The sequence below is a fragment of the Salvelinus sp. IW2-2015 genome, linkage group LG20, assembly GCF_002910315.2.
Source record: "Salvelinus sp. IW2-2015 linkage group LG20, ASM291031v2, whole genome shotgun sequence".
Classification (NCBI taxonomy): Eukaryota; Metazoa; Chordata; class Actinopteri; order Salmoniformes; family Salmonidae; genus Salvelinus; species Salvelinus sp. IW2-2015.
In genome coordinates this window covers 37358961-37377846 of record NC_036860.1, presented here as the reverse complement: position 1 = coordinate 37377846, position 18886 = coordinate 37358961, and the positions used below count along the sequence as shown (strand labels likewise).

Sequence of the window (18886 nt, the reverse complement as noted above, 5' to 3'; positions counted from 1 at the left end):
CAAAGCTGAATAAAATAGAAAGGATATTTTCTCCAAACGATTTGAGGAAGTGCGCACATGCAGCCATTCTGTGTTGAGTGGTTAACTTCTCACGAGTCACCAACCCTGATCCGGTAGCACCCCGCAACTCACCCCACTGATTAGCACAGCTAGCATAGCGTCACAAGTAACTTGTAGCATCTAAATATCATTAAATCACAAGTCCAAGACACCAGATGAAAGATACAGGTCTTGTGAATAAAGCCACCATTTCAGATTTTYWWAATGTTTTACAGGGAAGACAGAATATGTAAATCTATTAGCTAACCACGTTAGCGAAGGACACAATATTTTTACCAGGCAGATTCGGCTAGGCGCCCACGTCCAGTTCACATGCACAACAGATATGATATAACATCGTAAATTGGGTCTTACTATGGCTGATCTTTCATCAGAATGTTGATCAAAGTGTCCTTTGTCAAGATGAGTCGTTGGTTCCGTTCAGAATTCTTCCTTGCCCACTCCATTTAGCACAGGTACCGGTCGAGTGGCACGAATTTCTCAAACGTAAATACAATCCGACAACGGTACACCGAAAAACTCCCGGAAAAATTCAAATAATCTGATTAAACTATATTGAAAAAACATACATTACGATGATATGGTCACATGTATCAAACAAAATTCGACACGGAGATAGTTTGCATACATAACGCCAGCAAAACAGTACACCAACGCAGCTCAAATTCGAGCATTCAGAAATCCGGAAGTTGTCGGTCACGCCAAAGAAATGGGTCCTATTTCACGTCAGTCCCAGATAAACAAAGAATTTCTCCTCTGACGTCCTCTTGACAACCAGAGGAAGGCGAATGAGGTGTGTTTCTGGTCATAGGGGGCACGACCATATATAGGCAGAGCTTTGAAGCCAGCATAACACATCTTGATTTTATGTTCTTGGTCATGGAAAGTGCTGTTGAATGACTTCTGTATCACTCAGAGACAAAATTGAAACGGTTTTAGAAACTAGGGATTGTTTTCTTTCCAATGGTATGATTTATATGCATATAGTAAGAGCAATAATTGAATAAGAGGCAGTTTAATCTGTAGAGCAAATTATGCTAATGCGAAAATATTACCCCCTGTATTCTTTTAACAAAGAAATAGGTACTCATGTATGCTTAATTTAGAGTTATTCATGTAACTTTAGTTGTTCTACAAACATTGGGCTATATGTTTTGATTTTTAATACGTTGTAAGGCTGCTTGATGCGACTCTAATGATGATTTTTTTTAAACGGCGCTTGAAAGGCATGAGCTCTGCTTTGTTTTTTGCGCAGGCTGTACACACTTCATTAGTCTCTCAATTTGACAAGCACTTGCTAATGCCTCGAATTTCCTGGCGGCATCCCCTTTATGTGGCCGTAATGCACACAAAAAAATTCCATGCCCTTTGCAGCCATTGTGCCCTTAGCCCAGAGTGTGGCGTACATGAGGTGTGCAACAAAGATTACACAAGTAGCAAAAAAAATATATTGTTTCTTGATTTACTCTGGGCATCAGTCACAAGTGATAATATATAATTGTGATAGGCTATTATTGTCACCCATCAGACTATTCTTGATTTAATCTTGTCTGTGTGAAATTTGTTTTGATTTAGAATGGACCATTATCCTCTTGAAACAGGGTAAGGGGGAAAAATACACGTCATCTATGCATCTAAACAGCAAATGGAGGACACTTTTCCTGTGCCAGTCAGGTAGGCTATAGTTCTGTTGTAAAGATAAGCAATGTGCTTAATATTATGAAAGTTGAGAAATAAATATAGCAGGCCTAGCCTATAGAAAGCTGATGGGATCAATAGAGGCCATCACTCTGTTTTCGATTTTCGAATACATTTGCATTGATGTCAGAGTGATTAGAGGGACAACAGAGTTCTGAGTACCAGGCAGTTATCAAGTTTGGTAGGCTACTAATGACCAGCAGCAGCATCAGAGCTTGGAGAAGCCTAATTCTGTGACTAAATGGTCACGTTGAATTTGACTGCCTTCATGACTTGTGACCACCGTGTGATGGTAATACGGTCACCGCAACAGCCCTAGGTTAGGCCTATCATTGGCATCATTATTTTGGAACATTTGCATGTAGGCCTACTGCCGGGTGCACATTTATGCGCCTAAAATGTAAGTAAATAATAGTTAAATGTTAAGCTAAATATTGTGATCTATTCCATCAGCCTCATACGGCGTATACCTCCACTACACTATTTTGATACGCATCGTGGGGATTAGGAAGTGAGTATACCCAATGCCCACTGAAAACTAAGCGAGTATACGGCATATACCCTCCACTACATCACTGATGCGCCTGATGGCAGGAGTGGGAAGTGTGAGGCCTTAACCTGCACTACTGACGTTATGGCAAGGTTGACTGCCCAATGTCCTGCTGTGTTAAAATGGTAGGACGTACTCCCTCCCACTCCCTCCCTTTTTCTCTCTTTCTCCCTCTCTTCATCCACCCATCAACTCCATTAGTGTTTCAAGTCTTTCGGCCACAATCAAAATGCCGATGGACGAGCACTTCCTCTTGTGCACTCCCCATCTCCTGATACCCCTCCTGCACTATCAGGAACTTTCAATGCAGGAAATGCTGGGAGAAGGGGAGCTTCCTGTGAGCAGCCACACCACACCATATCTCATTGGGAAGGCTTCCTGGGACATTCTGCATGAATGAGTCCAATTGCCTCATTGAGAGAGACTACAGGACTAGAGGGACTAATACACTGTGGCCATGGCTCTGTATGTTACTTTATATGGTCAGAATTACCCAGGAGACACTGGAGCTAAAGGGACAGGTTTTGGAAGGAATGTTTTACGACAAAATGGCCACCAAAAAGTACTGTAAACCAGCTCAGGCTAACATTATTTTGACTGTTACTAAATGTGATTTGCCCAGCATTATATGAGGTGAAATTAACAGTGTATTACACCAATTTTCCACTTATAAAGCTCAATATTTATGGAGGATAATCTACTATAAATGCCTTGGAGGGGCTCAAGTTCTGATTTGAACCAGCTGCCCTCTGGTCACCAGTTCATTTCCTTACCCAGAAGGCCATGTTGCTGCCCATTTGAGTGTCAGCCCGTGGAACTCCACTACATGCTACCATAGAGGACCTCCCTGAATGTATACATTATATGAATTATTTTTTGGTGGATTCAGTGTTCAGTTGGAACACTGGGCTTAGAGCAGCCTGTTTCTTCCCTGCCTAATTCGGTGTTCATTTTCTTTGGCCCGGGACACTAAGGTTGTGAAACAATCTCTCACTTTCCTCAGAAGAGGGATAATGGGCCATAGAGGAATGCACTGTACTGAGTTTGGGGCAAGACAGACTCTTGTGCTGTTGTGCTCTCCACTAGAGAGTCTTGTTGTTTTCTCACATATTCCTGTTGGCTTGATGACGGCCAAATATTTTCCAATAACTACTTACCAGTGTTTTCCATAACTTGTTTCCCAGACACAATGTAAACTTACTGCATTAAAATGCCACTAATTGGTTTTAATCCACACGTTTATCAAAAATCCCAACTGTGATTGATGACGGATCTCTCAGTTAGCCTGTCAGTTGGTTGCTTTTTGGTTGGTTCCTGGCTTTATAGTCTTTTACATAGGATAATGGCTGAACATACTGTAAGCTGTGAGTGGATTTGGTTTTCTTCTGTTTGTGTTGGATGAACAAAAGCTGTGTGTGTGTGCCCCTTGTTCATGCTGGCTGGGGTCACCTCATGTATATCATGCTCTGCTGTCCTCTATCTCTAACCACTGGACCCTCTTTCTCTATTTTTCATTCTCTCTTTCTATGTTCCTATCCCGTTCCATCTCTCTCTCTCTCTGCCCCCCTCTCTCCTTCCTCTCTCAGGTGAGGGTCAATGTGCCTGGCCTGCTCTGCTCTGTAATGTGGTTTGCAGCTGACATATCAGGGAAGACCAGTCCCCACTAGAATAATCTGCTTTCCGAGAAGGCTTCCTTTTCCTCCTAACTGATTTGAGGCCAGGGTCTAGACCTGTCACCAGATCAGGGCGGGTCACTTACTCCGAGATGTTCAAGGGGCACTCCTTCCGCAATAGAGAGAGAGGAAGGGCAAGTTAAGGAGGGCTAAGGAGCACAGAGGAAGGAACTAAGGAAACGGTGGGACTCTGGTATATGTAACCAAAATACAGTGTTTGGCAAAAAGAATTTAACAACAATACTGGGAAAATTAGAGACAGTTTGCCACGTCATGGCATTTGTGGGAAAAGGTGTATGCTTGTGTTAGTCATAGGTGTTTAATGGACTTGGTAACTGTGGGGTCCCATTGATTTGTTATGGACGGGAAGAAACAGGAAGAACTTTGAAATATAAATAGTAGACAAATCAACATTTATGATTTTCAAATTAAGAGTCTCTCAGATAGAACGTGCATTTCATCTTTGAATGTGGAAAAAAATCCTAAAGATTTACTGTGCACTGTAAACATAGTTGTTATATTTTAGGCAGGCCTTTTCCAATGGTTTGTGTTTTGGGCTGTATGTGATTCAATCTTTCTTGGAGCAAGATGCGTCCAAGGACACATAGGGAACTGAGTGAGGCCCTGACACCATTGTGATTTCAGGGAGGATACCCAGTGATGAGATAACCACATATTAGCAGGACTGTGGTCTCCTAACATCACAACAAACTCCTGACATGCTCTCACTGTCTCTGTCAGTCTGTAAGAACATGGAGCGGTATACTGAAACTCCTCTGCAGTTGAATACAGAATATCCTCTCTATGTCCTGACCAAACCCAATAGCCTAAAAAATACCTGGGCACAAAACCTGATTCTCTCTCAATCTGTGTCAGTGCATTACCACACTATCCTGCTTTGCCTTGAGTTATTTTCATAGCTAAATCGGGGGAGAGTCTTTGGAGATTCAGAACATTTATGATAGCCTGAAAAGTTTAATTCAATTCATACTGAATTCCAGTGGCGTGCCGTGGTCCTGGGGCCTGGGCCTTCAGTGAGGTACTACACAGTCCCACCCGAATTAATCCACCTCTTATTACCATCATTATGATGCCATGGCTCTAGACACTATACATTTAGACAGAAACGCAGTATAACCAGGCGTTGCGTCACCTTGAAATTGACAAATTGACATTTTTGGATAAACAGTGTTTACCCAAAAACATGACACAATCAATGAGTCTTTTCAATATTTCCCTTCACCTTTTCATTGTGCGGCTCCGTTGCCCTGCGCGCTTGTTCGTTGAGCTGTAGATCCACTCCGGTGTCCCCAAAAGTTTTCAAAAGCACCATTGCTTTGTAAGTGCCCAGCCGTACTTTGGTGTCTCGTTGCTGCCTTGGTTAGACAACTCAAGTTTGCAAAGCCAGTGTGGCTCCAAACACCAAATCGATCACTTGCAAATAATAGGCATTCCCAGCAGTACAGTTTGCAGTGCTTCTCGGAGCCTGTGAGCCATTGATAGCGCTCGTAGTTGGAACCCCTTTCCCGCCTGTGACAGGCTTTGTAACGTCGGCGTCAGGCGACCTCTCCTTACAATGTCTAACTTTTCTTGAAAAGTTCGTCTTGAGAATGGCGTTATAATTATATCCTCGACCAAATCGATATCTTCTCCTCCTACCGCCATTGTGGGTTGAAAAAACAGCTTAGTAGTATGCGAATTAATTAGTTTATCAAATTCAGTTTCCTAGATCTGCATAGACCTGCCCATAGGACCTGCCTCTCAATATTGGTCTGTCTCTTATACACATCTAGATGTGTATAAGAGACAGCACTACGCCTGCTAGCTGGCTCCTGTGTAACACTGGAGCCAGCCAGCAGGCGTACAATAGCCAACTCTAAAGCTGATTGGTTGACACTAAATTTTCATTTCCATTCACTATAAGCTACAAGCGCCCGCACTGTTGATTCTGAAGGCCTGAGGGCAGATTTTAGACCCCTGGCAACACATGATGGCTGAATATGATTGGATAAAAGATCTAACATAAAGACCAGCCCTCCAAATCTCAACCTGGGGCTGGAAGCAGTGCAACCAAGAGGAAAGCTATGAAATGAAGAGTATAACTCTTACTCTGGGGAATAATTTAATACATATTTGTGGGAAAATATATTTTAAAAATATATATATTCTGATGATGTTTAGGCCAGCAGAGAAGGCCTTGCTGGCCCTGACGGCCCACCACTGCTGAATTCAATGCCATTGGTGCAGACTACTTAATGTGAAGTCAGAAGTGTAAACCCCCTAAAGCAGTCATTGGGTGACAGACTGACAGTGGCCAGCAGGGGCACCTCAAAAGAAAGAACAGAAGCCAGACTCTTAAGGAGGCCTATCCACATCTGGTTGGCTCTGGGTGAATGTTACCTCAGCTTTGTGATGCCAAGATGTAGCTATTGTCCTGTGAGGAAGAAGAAAGGTTGGACATAATGCCTCTGAAATGTTAGTGGTTACTAGGATTAGCATGTGGAGGCTAAGTTAAGAGGGTCAGGTTGGTTAATATTGGTGCTCTTTGCCCATGTTTTCGATCATTTGTGGATATTATTAATGTATAATGAGAACTTTATGTATTATAAGGACTGGTAGACACCCTGCTGGTTTAATCATAACGTATACTTCTGTGCTGTGCTCTAATTCAACCCAGGTAGATGTGAGTGAAACGTTTTACTGGCCATGGTAATCTCTCCATAATTAGGGGGCCTAGTTTTCAGGTGCACTTTCCAGGGGTCATTCTGTCTGCCATTTTACCAACAAAACAATGAGCGCACAAGGAGCTATTCATCAGACTGCAATCTACTATTATATCCACCACATTATGTGTGTAGAGCTTACTGTTTAAATCACAGACTGGTCACACATTACCTGTAATGTTTGCAGAGTCCCTAGGATTCCAAATCAATCAATTGTACTTGGTTAATGCCAAAATCCACACTTAATGAATCTGAACCAGTTGATTGTAAACCAAGTTAATGAAGCTTTGATTGTAATGGAGATCTAAGAGGGATGTGTCTGTGTTTTTTCTTTCTGCATACAGGAAGCGTTGTCAGTGGTGAGTGAGGACCAGTCGCTGTTTGAGTGTGCCTACGGAACTCCGCACCACGCCAAGGCGGAGATGACGGCAGCGTCGGCCAGTGAGTACGGCCAGACGGCCAAGATGAGCCCCAGGGTGCACCAGCAGGACTGGCTGTCCCAGCCACCCGCCCGCGTCACCATCAAGATGGAGTGCAACAGTGGACAGGTCAACGGCAAAAGGTACAGCAGTCCACCATTAACTTTACTTCTACATTGACTTTCATGTTGTTTAATGCGAAACCAATAGTTTCTTTGGATAGATATTTCAAATTGTATTAAATTTGAATTTGTTTGAAACCTAACTACTTACTTATGAGTCTGTTTGGTCAAGTCATTGAAGAAAGTGTTTTTTCAGTAAAATATCAGCAGTGCTGAGCAACTGCAGAAATATCTGCTCGGTGAGCCAATACAAAAGGACCTGCTTTACATGACAGATCCATTAGCTGTTACTGTTTTGGCATAGCACAGAGAATTTTCGGCCAACCTTAACTTGGAGATACTGTCTACTGTCTTCGTTCTTGATTCGGCCAAACAAAATGTCCGTGTCCAGTTGCTTCGTTTGAATTAAATAAATGCTCCGTTATTAAAATAAATAAATACAATTTACCATGAAGTAATCCAACAATGTATACACTACCATCTTGTCTATTTCAAATCTTCTCTCATTGATCGAGACAGGTGAGTGCCATAATGACATTACTTTGGGGCGGACCCATCTGTCTCAATCAATGAGAGATTTTAAATAGACAAGATGGCGGTAAACACATTGTTGGATTACTTCATGGAGCAAGAAATGTATTCATTTTATGAACGTAGCTGTACAAAAGGCCGGCCGACTCAATCCGATTGGCCTGCAACCCTGTCAATCACCCTTCACATCTATGTTCATCCAACCAATCAGGGTGCTTGGACCCACTCCAGGGCTCCGCCTCGCACATCTCAAGTTAGAGTCAGCCTCAGTCAGTAAACAGTCAGCTCCCCCAGTGCTACACACCAAACCTCCTGCCCTAGCTCCTGGCCCTGTGTCTTCCGTCTCGCTAGGCTCAGAGTTATCTGCTTCTCTAGGTGTGCAGTCCTTTCCCCTAGCCAGTTCACAGCCTCCAGCCTCAGCCGGCAACCAGTCGCCTATACTAGAGCTAGGCTAGAAGTTCCCTGCTCAAGAAAGGTTTGCATTCCTTTGCTGCAGTAGGCGAGCCACCGCCTCCAGCTATGGCCAGCCTCCGGCACTGCTGACTTAGAGGGTCCATGGGGCGGCCCAGAACTGTTTCTGAGCCTCTGTGCACCTCCCTCGCGGGGCGGCCCCGAAGCCCTTACGTGCACCTTTGCCGGCACCCCCCATGGTCCTCTAAAGTGACAGTATCAATCAGCTGCCCTTCTAGTTCAGCCAGATGCTCACTTATCTGGTCCAGTCACTGCTCTGCCCCTCTGCCCCGCCTGTCCTGCAGGATAGGACTACGCCCTTTCAGGACTAAGCCCCCCACTGAGGTCTTTTAAGTTTTGTGGATTTCCAAAGAAAACAAAAGGCCGGCCCCCTCCATCTGATTGGCCTGCAGCCCTGTCAATACCCTTCACACTTCTGTTCATCCAACCAATCAGAGTGCTTGGACGCATTCCGGCTTTGCCCGCACACCTCAAGTTAGAGCATGTTCACCTGCCGTCTCGAGAAGAAGCAAGTATTGTGTAATGACGGACTCCAACATGCTGTTTTCCTATCTTGAAGTTTTGTGCATCCATCGAACATCTAAGTGTTGTGAAATATGTATAGGTGTGTGTAATGTCTAACCGTTGCAGGACTAGGCCTATTTGCTAGGTTTCGGGTGTTTGAGAGTGAAGTTTGTTAAGGTTATCTTGTAGCTAATGCTAGTGCTATTGTTATTCATTAATGTCTTTGTATTGCCATATTATCAGTAGGCAATTGCATTACTACCTATTGAGTGTTGCTAATGACCTTTATATTATAAGTGTTTATCACATGCTACCACAGTGATTTATTTCGCATTATTTGCTACTGTTATTAAAAGGAACTTTCCAGCCTGCTCTCGCGCGCTAGCACATGCGCAGTAACTAATTGCCTTACATAAGATCTGTAGCCAGGCCATAGAGCGAACCATGCCTTAATGGCTTTAGGTCTTCCATTTCTCTCTTTCTGTCACATGGTTATTTCTTATGATGTGTAAATATGTGACTCACCACCTGGATTCGGTTTTATGTAGCAACATTTGAAATGGTGGTTTTTACATTGGATAAAAGTGGAGACTCAGAGCTACAAAATGGTATATCATACACTGCATTTGAGGAACAATGGGAAAGTAATTCTGCTTTGAAAGTTGATCAACTTGTAAACTCACTTTTAAGAAAATGGCCTTTGAATGTTTTGGTATCTAGTGAAGAGCTCTTTTTTGTCTACACCCATTCAGCATCGTTCACACCCTCTTAAGCTTTAGCCCCACCCATCTCGTTTCGCTCTCGGAGCGCACACTTGACGCTCTGGCCGATGATTTGTTTATCTATGGATAACATGAAACAGCCTAACCAGCTCAGCTGGCAACAATTTCAATATGCTTTTTTGCTGACGTTTACTGACACCGGCCATATTCAATGGGTGTTGTACACACTTCACTTAACGTTAACTAACGAGCCAGCCAGCCAGGTAAGGTTAGCTAGTTAAACAACAATGAACACAGTGCCAACAATGCCACAGTGCTGGGAGCTAGCTAACATTAGGCTCTAACTAGAAAAGCAAACGGCTCTGGGATACAAATAATAACATCAGCTAGGGAGCCAGCCAGCTAACATTAGCTAGCTAGCTAGCTAACAGTACACTTTAGCTTGAAATGAAACCACTTTCTGTCAGAATTAGAAACGTGTAATATCTGAAAATGTAGCTAGCTAACGTAAGACCATCTTACCTGTATATATCATCATGCATGATGGACGCGTCTCCCTGTCAGGAATGCCATACCACGGTTGCCCTTAGTTTGAAGATGTAATCCGGAGACAGGTGTTTTCTCCATCTCTTTAGCTGTAATACTCTAATTCTACTGATTTCAAAACTTGATCCTCCAGAAAGTGAAGGGCAACACTTATGCAGCTCCACTACACAATACATTATTTTATTTTTTAACTGTGTTCGGCAGGATTACCAACACGGACTGACTAGCTCAAATAAACAGAAGCCCTCTATATGGCAGACCAATCCGAACTCATCTCTCGGCATGTCCAGCCCACTCATTATTGGGAAAGTTGCTGTCTTTTTCTGTGGCTTAACCAACAAGGAACAAGGCTCATAATTTAACAATTTTATTCGTATTTACAGATGGCATACACATTTGTTATTAAGCCACATGAAAGTTCACATGTCCGAGAAGGCATTTCTGTTCAAACGGCTCTCCTGTGAAGTCGTGACTTGTCACATATGCCTAGTTTCCTGAATCGGGTCACATATCCATGTATTGCATGCTATATTACAGCAGTCATTTGTAGGTATAATATCATACATTATGTTTATACATCTCCTTGACTTGCATGTAGACTTTGTATATTATTACAATGATGTAGGCCTATATTATTGTGTATTGCTTTGCATGCATCCTAATGATAGTTTACGCCGCCTTTTGTAGAACCACATCTATTTAAAGCCCTTCAATGGAAGCAGCTGTGTCAGCATGTGTGTGTATGTGTGTGGTAGTGACAATTAAGACAGTAATGGGCCTCAACATGGTGTTCTAACCGGACAACACTGTAGTGAGCAGAACCTAAGCAATCAGCATAAGTTAATAGCAGGCCGACCGCTCAGACGAGCTCCAGCTAGCTGTTTTTTCATGGTACTAGGTCTCGCCGGAAACAGTTTTTTCAGGAGCATTTTCTCAATTCAAAACGAACCACCTGCAACTGGACATGGACATTTTAGAAGACACATGTTTGGCCAAATCAAGAATGAAGATAGTATCCAAGTTAATGTTGGTCAAAAATTCTCTGTGCTACGCCAAACAGGACCTATCCTGTAACTGCTAATGGAGCATCACATTAGCCTGTTACAATCTGCTAACTAAGATCCCACTTACGTGCAAATTCTATATCATTTAGTTTGAAGGATGGCCTGCCTAAGGTTCTACCCTAACATATACTTATCTGTCTGGACAGTGTAATCCAACTGAGCTACATGATACCGTAGGATATGTCTGGCCCATATCCTGTGTGCTCTGGAGAGTGCTAGCATTACAAGGGGTGTAGTAACAAAGAACCACCTCGTCCTAAGGGTCACAGTGCTACACCCTGGGGTCCACTGTGCACTGTGCTGCAGCCGCACTGCCTGTGGCCTTGATTTCCTGTCTATTGTCTGAATTTCTATGAATGTTCTTTAAACAGGCGGGACGCTGCGGCCTGAAATCGAAACTCACAGTGTAAATATTTTGAATTACGGGGGCAGAAAATGTAATGCGGTGGTGTAGAGTCAGTTAAAGGAACGTCTGATGTTTAAACCCAAAGCCGCCCATCAATAGTAAAGAGTCTTGCTTGGCCTACACAGTGACAGCCAGCAGCCGAACTACTTGCCAAACAGACGAGGAACTTGAATGACGTCTTCAGAGGAGGGAAGGAGGCAGAGGGAAAAATACAACAGGCAGAGCCGCCTGAGTCCCCATCCAAGACAGAGTTGCTGCTGTTTGAATCCCAAACTCAAAACAGCTGTACCCCTCCAAAAAAAGGGCCGCCAGTAATATTTATAACGTCTCACACGCGCAAGAACCCCCCCCTCCATCCATCCATCCAGCCCTCCCATCCCTACACAGCCATCCCCAATCCTTGGAGCAGGCATCTCCACAGACACCCCGGCAGAGTGCCTTATTTATCTGGCGGTGGGACACGGGAAAAATTGTTCCAATTAATGACGAGTCAGGGATCAGAGGAAGATTTACAGCAGAGATGAACACTTAGACAGCACCGCTTCTCCTGCACACACCACCATCCTCCCCTGTATTCACTAGGTTACTAGAAGGAGGCCTACTGCACTGCCAAATAAAGATACAGCATGTGTGTGTTTGGAGGGAGGAACACTGCAGGTGTTTGCTCGCCGGGAGCTGTGTGTGTGTGCTCGCATGCGTGCGTGGTGCATGTGTGTGTACACCCGTATGTCTGTGTGAAGCCGTGCATGTGTATGTGTGCATCTGGGGACCCAAAGCTTAACCCGGAGTGTTCCAAAGCATCCCAGGAGTTTGGTCCAGTTTCTAGAGTGGATAATTTTAAAGACCCCGTTACATGCAATGGCAGTGGGGTTCTTCAGCCAGAGTTATGGCTTCGAAATGGGAGGTGTAAGGGTACAGCTGGGTGACAGATAGCCTCAGCGATGGAAATTATTGCGGGGAATGTTGATGTGGGGGCTAGCGGGGGTCCTGAGACAACCCTCATTATCTGGATTTAATGGGTGTGTGGACCACCACTCCCATGCCCCCCTCCATTGCCCCCCCACTCCAGTACCCTCAGTGAGCAGCAGCAGGGTTTATGGGAAGTGAAGTGGGCCCAGGAGCCCAACCTCTTGGCAGATGAATTAGCCGACCCAAACCTGTAGAAGAATGAACAATGTTAGATTCAAGACAGAGCCGATGGGACGCCTGCACTCTTCTACACTAGGTTTGCCTTGGATTGTTTGTTCTTTGTCTTTGTCTCTCTCGCTCTCTCTCACACACTCTATCTAGCTCACCCTCTTTCTTATATCTCTGTCTCTCTGTAAAGTGATAGAGAGGGTTGAATGTGTTTTAGCATGTGTCTGGGCCCTGTGGACAATAGTTTAAAGTCTCCTCTGATGGTGACTCATATTGGGTGGGAGGCAATAGAGAAAGTGCGCTGCCTACGTGAAAAAATACTATAGTATACTATGGTATAAATACTGTAATATTCACAGCAGTGTTTTTACGGACTAAAATCTGAAAAACACTATAGTGAAAACTGTAGTATTAACTGTAAATACTACAGTATACTACAGTAAACTATAGTATAAATACTGTAGTAAAATAAAATGGTTGTCAAATCAAATTAAACTTTATTTGTCACATGCGCCGAATACAACAAGTGTAGACCTTAACGTGAAATGCTTACTTACAAACCCTTAACCAGCAGTGCAGTTCAAGAAGAGTTAAGGAAATATTTACCAAATAAACTGAAGTAAAAAATAATAAACTGTAACACAATAACATAACAGTAACGAGGCCATATACAGGGGGTACCGGTACCGAGTCAGTTTGTGGGGGTACAGGTTAGAGGTAATTGGTATATGTAGGTAGGAGTGAAGTGACTATGCATAGATAATAAACAGCAAGTAGCAGCAGTGTACAAAACAAATGGAGGAGGGGGGGGGGGGGGGGGTCAATGTAATAGTCCGGTGGCCATTTGATTAATTGTTCAGCAGTCTTATGGCTTTTGGTCCTAGACTTGGCGCTCCGGTACCGCTTGCCGTGAGGTAGCAAAGAAAATAGTCTATGACTTGGGTGACTGGAGTCTCTGACAATTTTATGGGCTTTCCTCTGACACCGCCTATTATATAGGTCCTGGATTGCAGGAAGCTTGTCCCCAGTGATGTACTGGGCCGTACGCACTACCCTCTGTAGCGCCTTATGGTCAGATGCCGAGCAGTTGCCATGCCAGCTGGTGATGCAACCGGTCAGGATGCTCTCGATGGTGCAGCTGTATAACTTTTTGAGGATCTGGGACCCATGCCAAATCTTTTCAGTCTCCTGAGGGGGAAAAGGCTTTGTCATGCCCTCTTCACGACTGTCTTGGTGTGTTCGGACCATGATAGATCATTGGTGATGTGGACACCAAGGAACTTGAACCTCTCGACCCGCTCCACTACAGCCCCTTTGATGTTAATGTGGCCTGTTCGGCCCGCCTTTTCCTGTAGTCCACTATCAGCTCCTTTGTCTTGCTCACATTGAGGGAGAGGTTGTTGTCCTGGCACCACACTGCCAGTTCTCTGACCTCCTCCCTATAGGGTGTCTCATCGTTGTCGGTGATCAGGCCTACCACTGTTGTGTCGTCAGCAAACTTAATGATGGTGTTGGAGTCGTGTTTGGCCATGCAGTCGTGGGTGAACAGGGAGTACAGGAGGGGACTAAGTACACACCCCTGAGGGGCCCCAGTGTTGAAGATCTGTAAGGCATATGTGTTGCTGCCTATCCTTACCGCCTGGGTGCAGCCCGTAAGGAAGTCCAGGATCCAGTTGCAGAGGGAGGTGTTTAGTCCCAGGTTCCTTAGCTTGGTGATGAGCTAGGTGGGCTCTATGGTGTTGAACGCTGAGCCATAGTCAATGAACAGCATGTTCCTTTTGTCCAGGTGGAAAAGGGCAGTGTGGAGTGTGATTGAGATTGCGTCATCTGTGGATCTGTTGGGGCGGTATGCGAATTGGAGTGGGTCTAGAGTATCCGGGAGGATGCTGTTGATGTGAGTCATGGCTAGCCTTTCAAAGCACTTAATGACTACCGACATGAGTGCCACGGGGCGGTAATCATTTAGGCAGGTTACCTTCGCTTCCTTGGGCACAGGGACTATGGTGGTCTGCTTGAAATATGTAGGTATTACAGACTCAGTCAGGGAGAGGTTGAAAATGTCAGTGAAGACACTTGCCAGTTGGTCCGCACTTATGAGTGCACGTACTGGTCATCCATCTGGCCCCGCGGCTTTGTGAATGTTGACCTGTTTAAAGGTCTTGCTCACATCGGCTACCGAGAGCGTTATTACACAGTCACCCAGAACAGCTGGTGCTCTTGTGCATGCTTCAGTGATGCTTGCCTCGAAGCGAGCATAAAAGGCATTTAGCTCTTCTGGTAGGCTCGCGTCACTGGGCAGCTCGCGTCTGGGTTTCCCTTTGTAGTCCGTAATAGTTTTCAAGCCATGCCACATCTGACGAGCATCAGAGCCGGTGTAGTAAGATTCAATCTTAATCCTGTATTGACGCTTTGCTTGTTTAATGGTTCGTCTGAGGGTATAGCAGGATATCTTATTGGCGTCCGGATTAGAGTCCCGCTCCTTGAAAGCTGCAGCTCGAGCCTTTAGCTCGATGTGGATGTTGCCTGTAATCCATGGCTTCTGGTTGGGATATGTAGGTACGGTCGCTGTGGGGACGACATCATCGATGCACTTATTGATGAAGCCGATGACTGAGGTGGTGTACTCCTCAATTCCATTGGATGAATCCCGGGGACATATTCCAGTCTGTGCTAGCAAAACAGTCCTGTAGCGTAGCATCCGTGTCATCTGACCACTTCCATATTGAACGAGTCACTGGTACTTCCTGCTTTAGTTTTTGCTTGTAAGCAGGAATCAGGAGGATAGAATTATGGTCAGATTTGCCAAATGGAGGGCGGGGGAGAGCTTTGTATGCATCTCTGTGTGTGGAGTAAAGGTGGACTAGAGTTGGTTTCCCCTCTGGTTGCACATGTGACATGCTGGTAAAGATTTGGTAAAACTGATTTAAGTGTGCCTGCATTACAGTACCCGGCCACTAGGAGCGCCACTTCTGGGTGAGCATTTTCTTATTTGCTTATGGCCTTATAGAGTTGGTTGTGTGAGGTCTTAGTGCCAGTATCGGTCTGTGGGGATAAATAGATGGCTACGAATAATATAGATGAGAACTCTCTTGGTAGATAGTGTGGTCTACAGTTTATCATAAGGTACTCTACCTCAGGCAAGCAATACCTTGAGACTTCTTAAATATTAGACATTGCGCACCAGCTGATATTGACAAAAAGACACACACCCCCACTCCTCGTCTTACCAGACGTAACTTTTCTGTTCTGCCGGGGGCATTGAAAATCTCTCCAGCTCTATATTATCTGTGTTGTCGTGCAGCCACAACTCGGTGAAACATAAGATATTACAGTTCTTAATGTCCCGTTGGTATGATAATCGTAATCGTAGGTCATCAATTTTATCTTCCAATGATTGCATGTTAGCAAGTAGAATTGATGGCAATGGGAGTTTACTCGCTCGCGTATGGATTCTCAAAAGGCAGCCCGATCTGTGTCCTGTTTCCCTCCATCTTTTCTTCACGCAAATGATGGGGATCTGGGCCTGTTCCAGGGAGAGCAGTATATCTTTCTCGTCGTAATCGTTAAAGGAAAAACCTTCTTCCAGTTCGTGGTGAGTAATCCCTGTTCTGATGTCCTGAAGTTATTTCCGGTCATAGGAGACAGTAGCAGCAACATTATGTACAAAATAAGTAAAAAAATAAGTTACAAACAACGCAAAAAAACTAACAAAACAATTGGTTACGGGCATGTAAAATGTCAGCCATCCTCTTCGGCGCCATTTTAATACTATAGTAATTAATGTAGTGTTTTTTTCAGATTGAATTATACTGTAGTATTTACTGGTGGGTTTTTGAGAACATTACTGTAGTATTTACTATAGTCTTTTTGTTTTATTATCTTAAACATAGCATTGGAGGCTTCTCCTTGAGGAAACCTACTGGAGAAATATTAAAAGAGCAAATTTTCCATAACCTGTAGGTAGGTAGGTAGGTAGGTAGGTAGGTAGGTATGTAGGTAGGTAGGTAGGTAGGTAGGTAGGTAGGTAGGTAGGTAGGTAGGAATGAAGGACTGGGGTCTGAACGGATAGTTCAGAACACAATATGTGGTCTAAACTTGGCATGTAAGTTTCTTACTTATGGGTGGAAAAAATTGGGATATGGGGAGGGGAATGGGCAGGGTGTTTTTGCAGACTGTAGTGTTTTTGCAGACATTACTGTAGTATTTACTTCATAGTTTTTTTGCAGACATTACTGTAGTATTTACTATAGTATTCTACAGTATACTACAACATTCTGTAGTAAGAACTACACCTGATCGAGGGATACTATATTGTTTAGTATAGTATTCTACAGTATACTACAGAATTTAGTACCCTAGCTACTGCAGGACATCAACACAGGCAGACCAGAAACAGACACATTTTTCTGACAATGATGACGTTTTGCTCAGGATGTGATTTGGTTGGTGTGAATCTATTTCCATACTGGCCTCCCTTGGGGGGTGTTTTGCTGCGCCAGAACAACCCACAGTTGACCTCAGCTTATCACTGATTTCAATTGTTTTTATCAATTGAGACCAAATACTTGCTGGCATCAATCAATCAAATGCTACAGCGGCAACATGCCATGCTCTTTTGTTCCAGACTGCATCAGATACTTGGGCTACACGTACTGAGACAGAAGTGCGTTGTTTCCCTCACTCGGATGATTTGCAAATTGAAGTAAAATTATGAAAACACAGATGAAAACACAGACATTTTAATATTTTTATTGGTCAAATATTTGCTGAAGCCTGGCTTCCCATGGCATTCATGAATACATGCCACTGCAGATAGGCCTACTTTCACAATTAATTAGGGGAAGGCTGCAGCAGTATGATCTTCTGCCCAAACTGCTAAACTCAATCAAGTGTAAATTGATCACAGAAAGACAATTTGGTTGTCTACCTCTCCAGTTGGAAAAAATGCTGCATTTGACTGATATGAAATATGATTCGAAATCTTGAAGTATGGGCTATGTGCGTTACATTTTGGGAATGCATGTGAAGTATGATTTGTGTGCAAATGTTCTATAAAACTAATTGTTTTAGGCTTGTTTGATCGTGAAAACATGGTTGCGATAGAATATATTTTTCGTGGGTACGTTTTATAGTAATTTGGGCCATCTGAATTCTCCCCAACTTCATTTTCGTATTGAACGTTTTATTTTGGGCTAGTTTAGTATCAGGCGTTCTTTTGCAACAGCTTGAAACTTCACTCCTAATACTTCCCAATATGATATTATCAGATTTTTTAGTTAAACTCAAACTAATAGAATGTTTTTCAATCAGGCGCATTTCGAGGGACTTTTTAGTCCCAAGTCACACCTTGGACATCTCTCACCTCTTGTTCAACTCATAGATCCAGATATCACATCCTTATGGCTTAACCTCTGTAGGGTATGTAGGACGTAGTGTCCCACCTCATCAACAGCCAGTGATACTGCAGGGCGCCATATTCAAAACAACAGAAATCCCATAATTTAAATTCCTCAAACATACAAGTATTTTACACCATTTTAAAGCTACACTTGTTGTAAATCCAGCCAAAGTTTCCGATTTCAAAAAGGTTTTACGACGAAAGCACACCTAACGATTATGTAAGGTATGAGCCAAGTCACAGAAAAAGACAGCCATGTTTCCAGCTAAAGAGAGCATTAACAAAAAGCAGAAATAGAGATAAAATTAATCACTAACCTTTGATAATCTTCATCAGATGACACTCATAGGACTTCATGTTACACAATACATGTATTTTATGTTCGGTAAAGTTCATATTTATATCCAAAACTCTGAGTTTAGGCAAGACGCTACTGTATCACTTGGCAAAAAGCCTGAGAAAATGCATAGCGCCACATTAAAATGAATGACTATGAAAATTACTATAAAATCAAACTTTCATTAAATCACACATGAAAGAGCTACACTGGTTGTGAATCCAGCCAACATGTCAGAATTCAAATAGGCTTTTCAGCGAAAGCATACGATGCTATTATCTGAGCATAGCACCATTGTAAACAAAAGAGAGAAAACATTTCAACCCTGCAGGAGCGACACAAAACGCAGAATAAAAATATAATTCATGCCTTACCTTTGACGAGCTTCTGTTGTTGGCACTCCAATATGTCCCATAAACATCACAAATGGTCCTTTTGTTCGAWTAATTCCRTCGATATATGTCCAAAATRTCCATTTATTTGSCGCGTTTSATCCAGAAAAACACYGGTTCCAACTTGCTCAAA

General features: G+C 43.5%; 1 protein-coding gene and 1 non-coding gene across 4 annotated transcripts in view; one reads left to right on the top strand and one right to left on the bottom strand.

Moving 5' to 3' along the window:
* erg (ETS transcription factor ERG) overlaps positions 1–18886 on the top strand; it is a 45576-nt gene that overhangs the window by 9633 nt on the left and 17057 nt on the right. For all 3 annotated transcript variants that reach the window (XM_024012092.2, XM_024012091.2, XM_024012090.2), the window contains exon 2: positions 7049–7266. In XM_024012092.2, the coding sequence (XP_023867860.1) occupies positions 7049–7266 (218 nt within the window). The remainder of the gene's footprint in view (positions 1–7048; positions 7267–18886) is intronic.
* On the bottom strand, positions 16521–16574 carry LOC111982182 (U7 small nuclear RNA). Its single transcript, XR_002879693.1, has one exon. It is a non-coding gene; the product is annotated as a U7 small nuclear RNA (small nuclear RNA).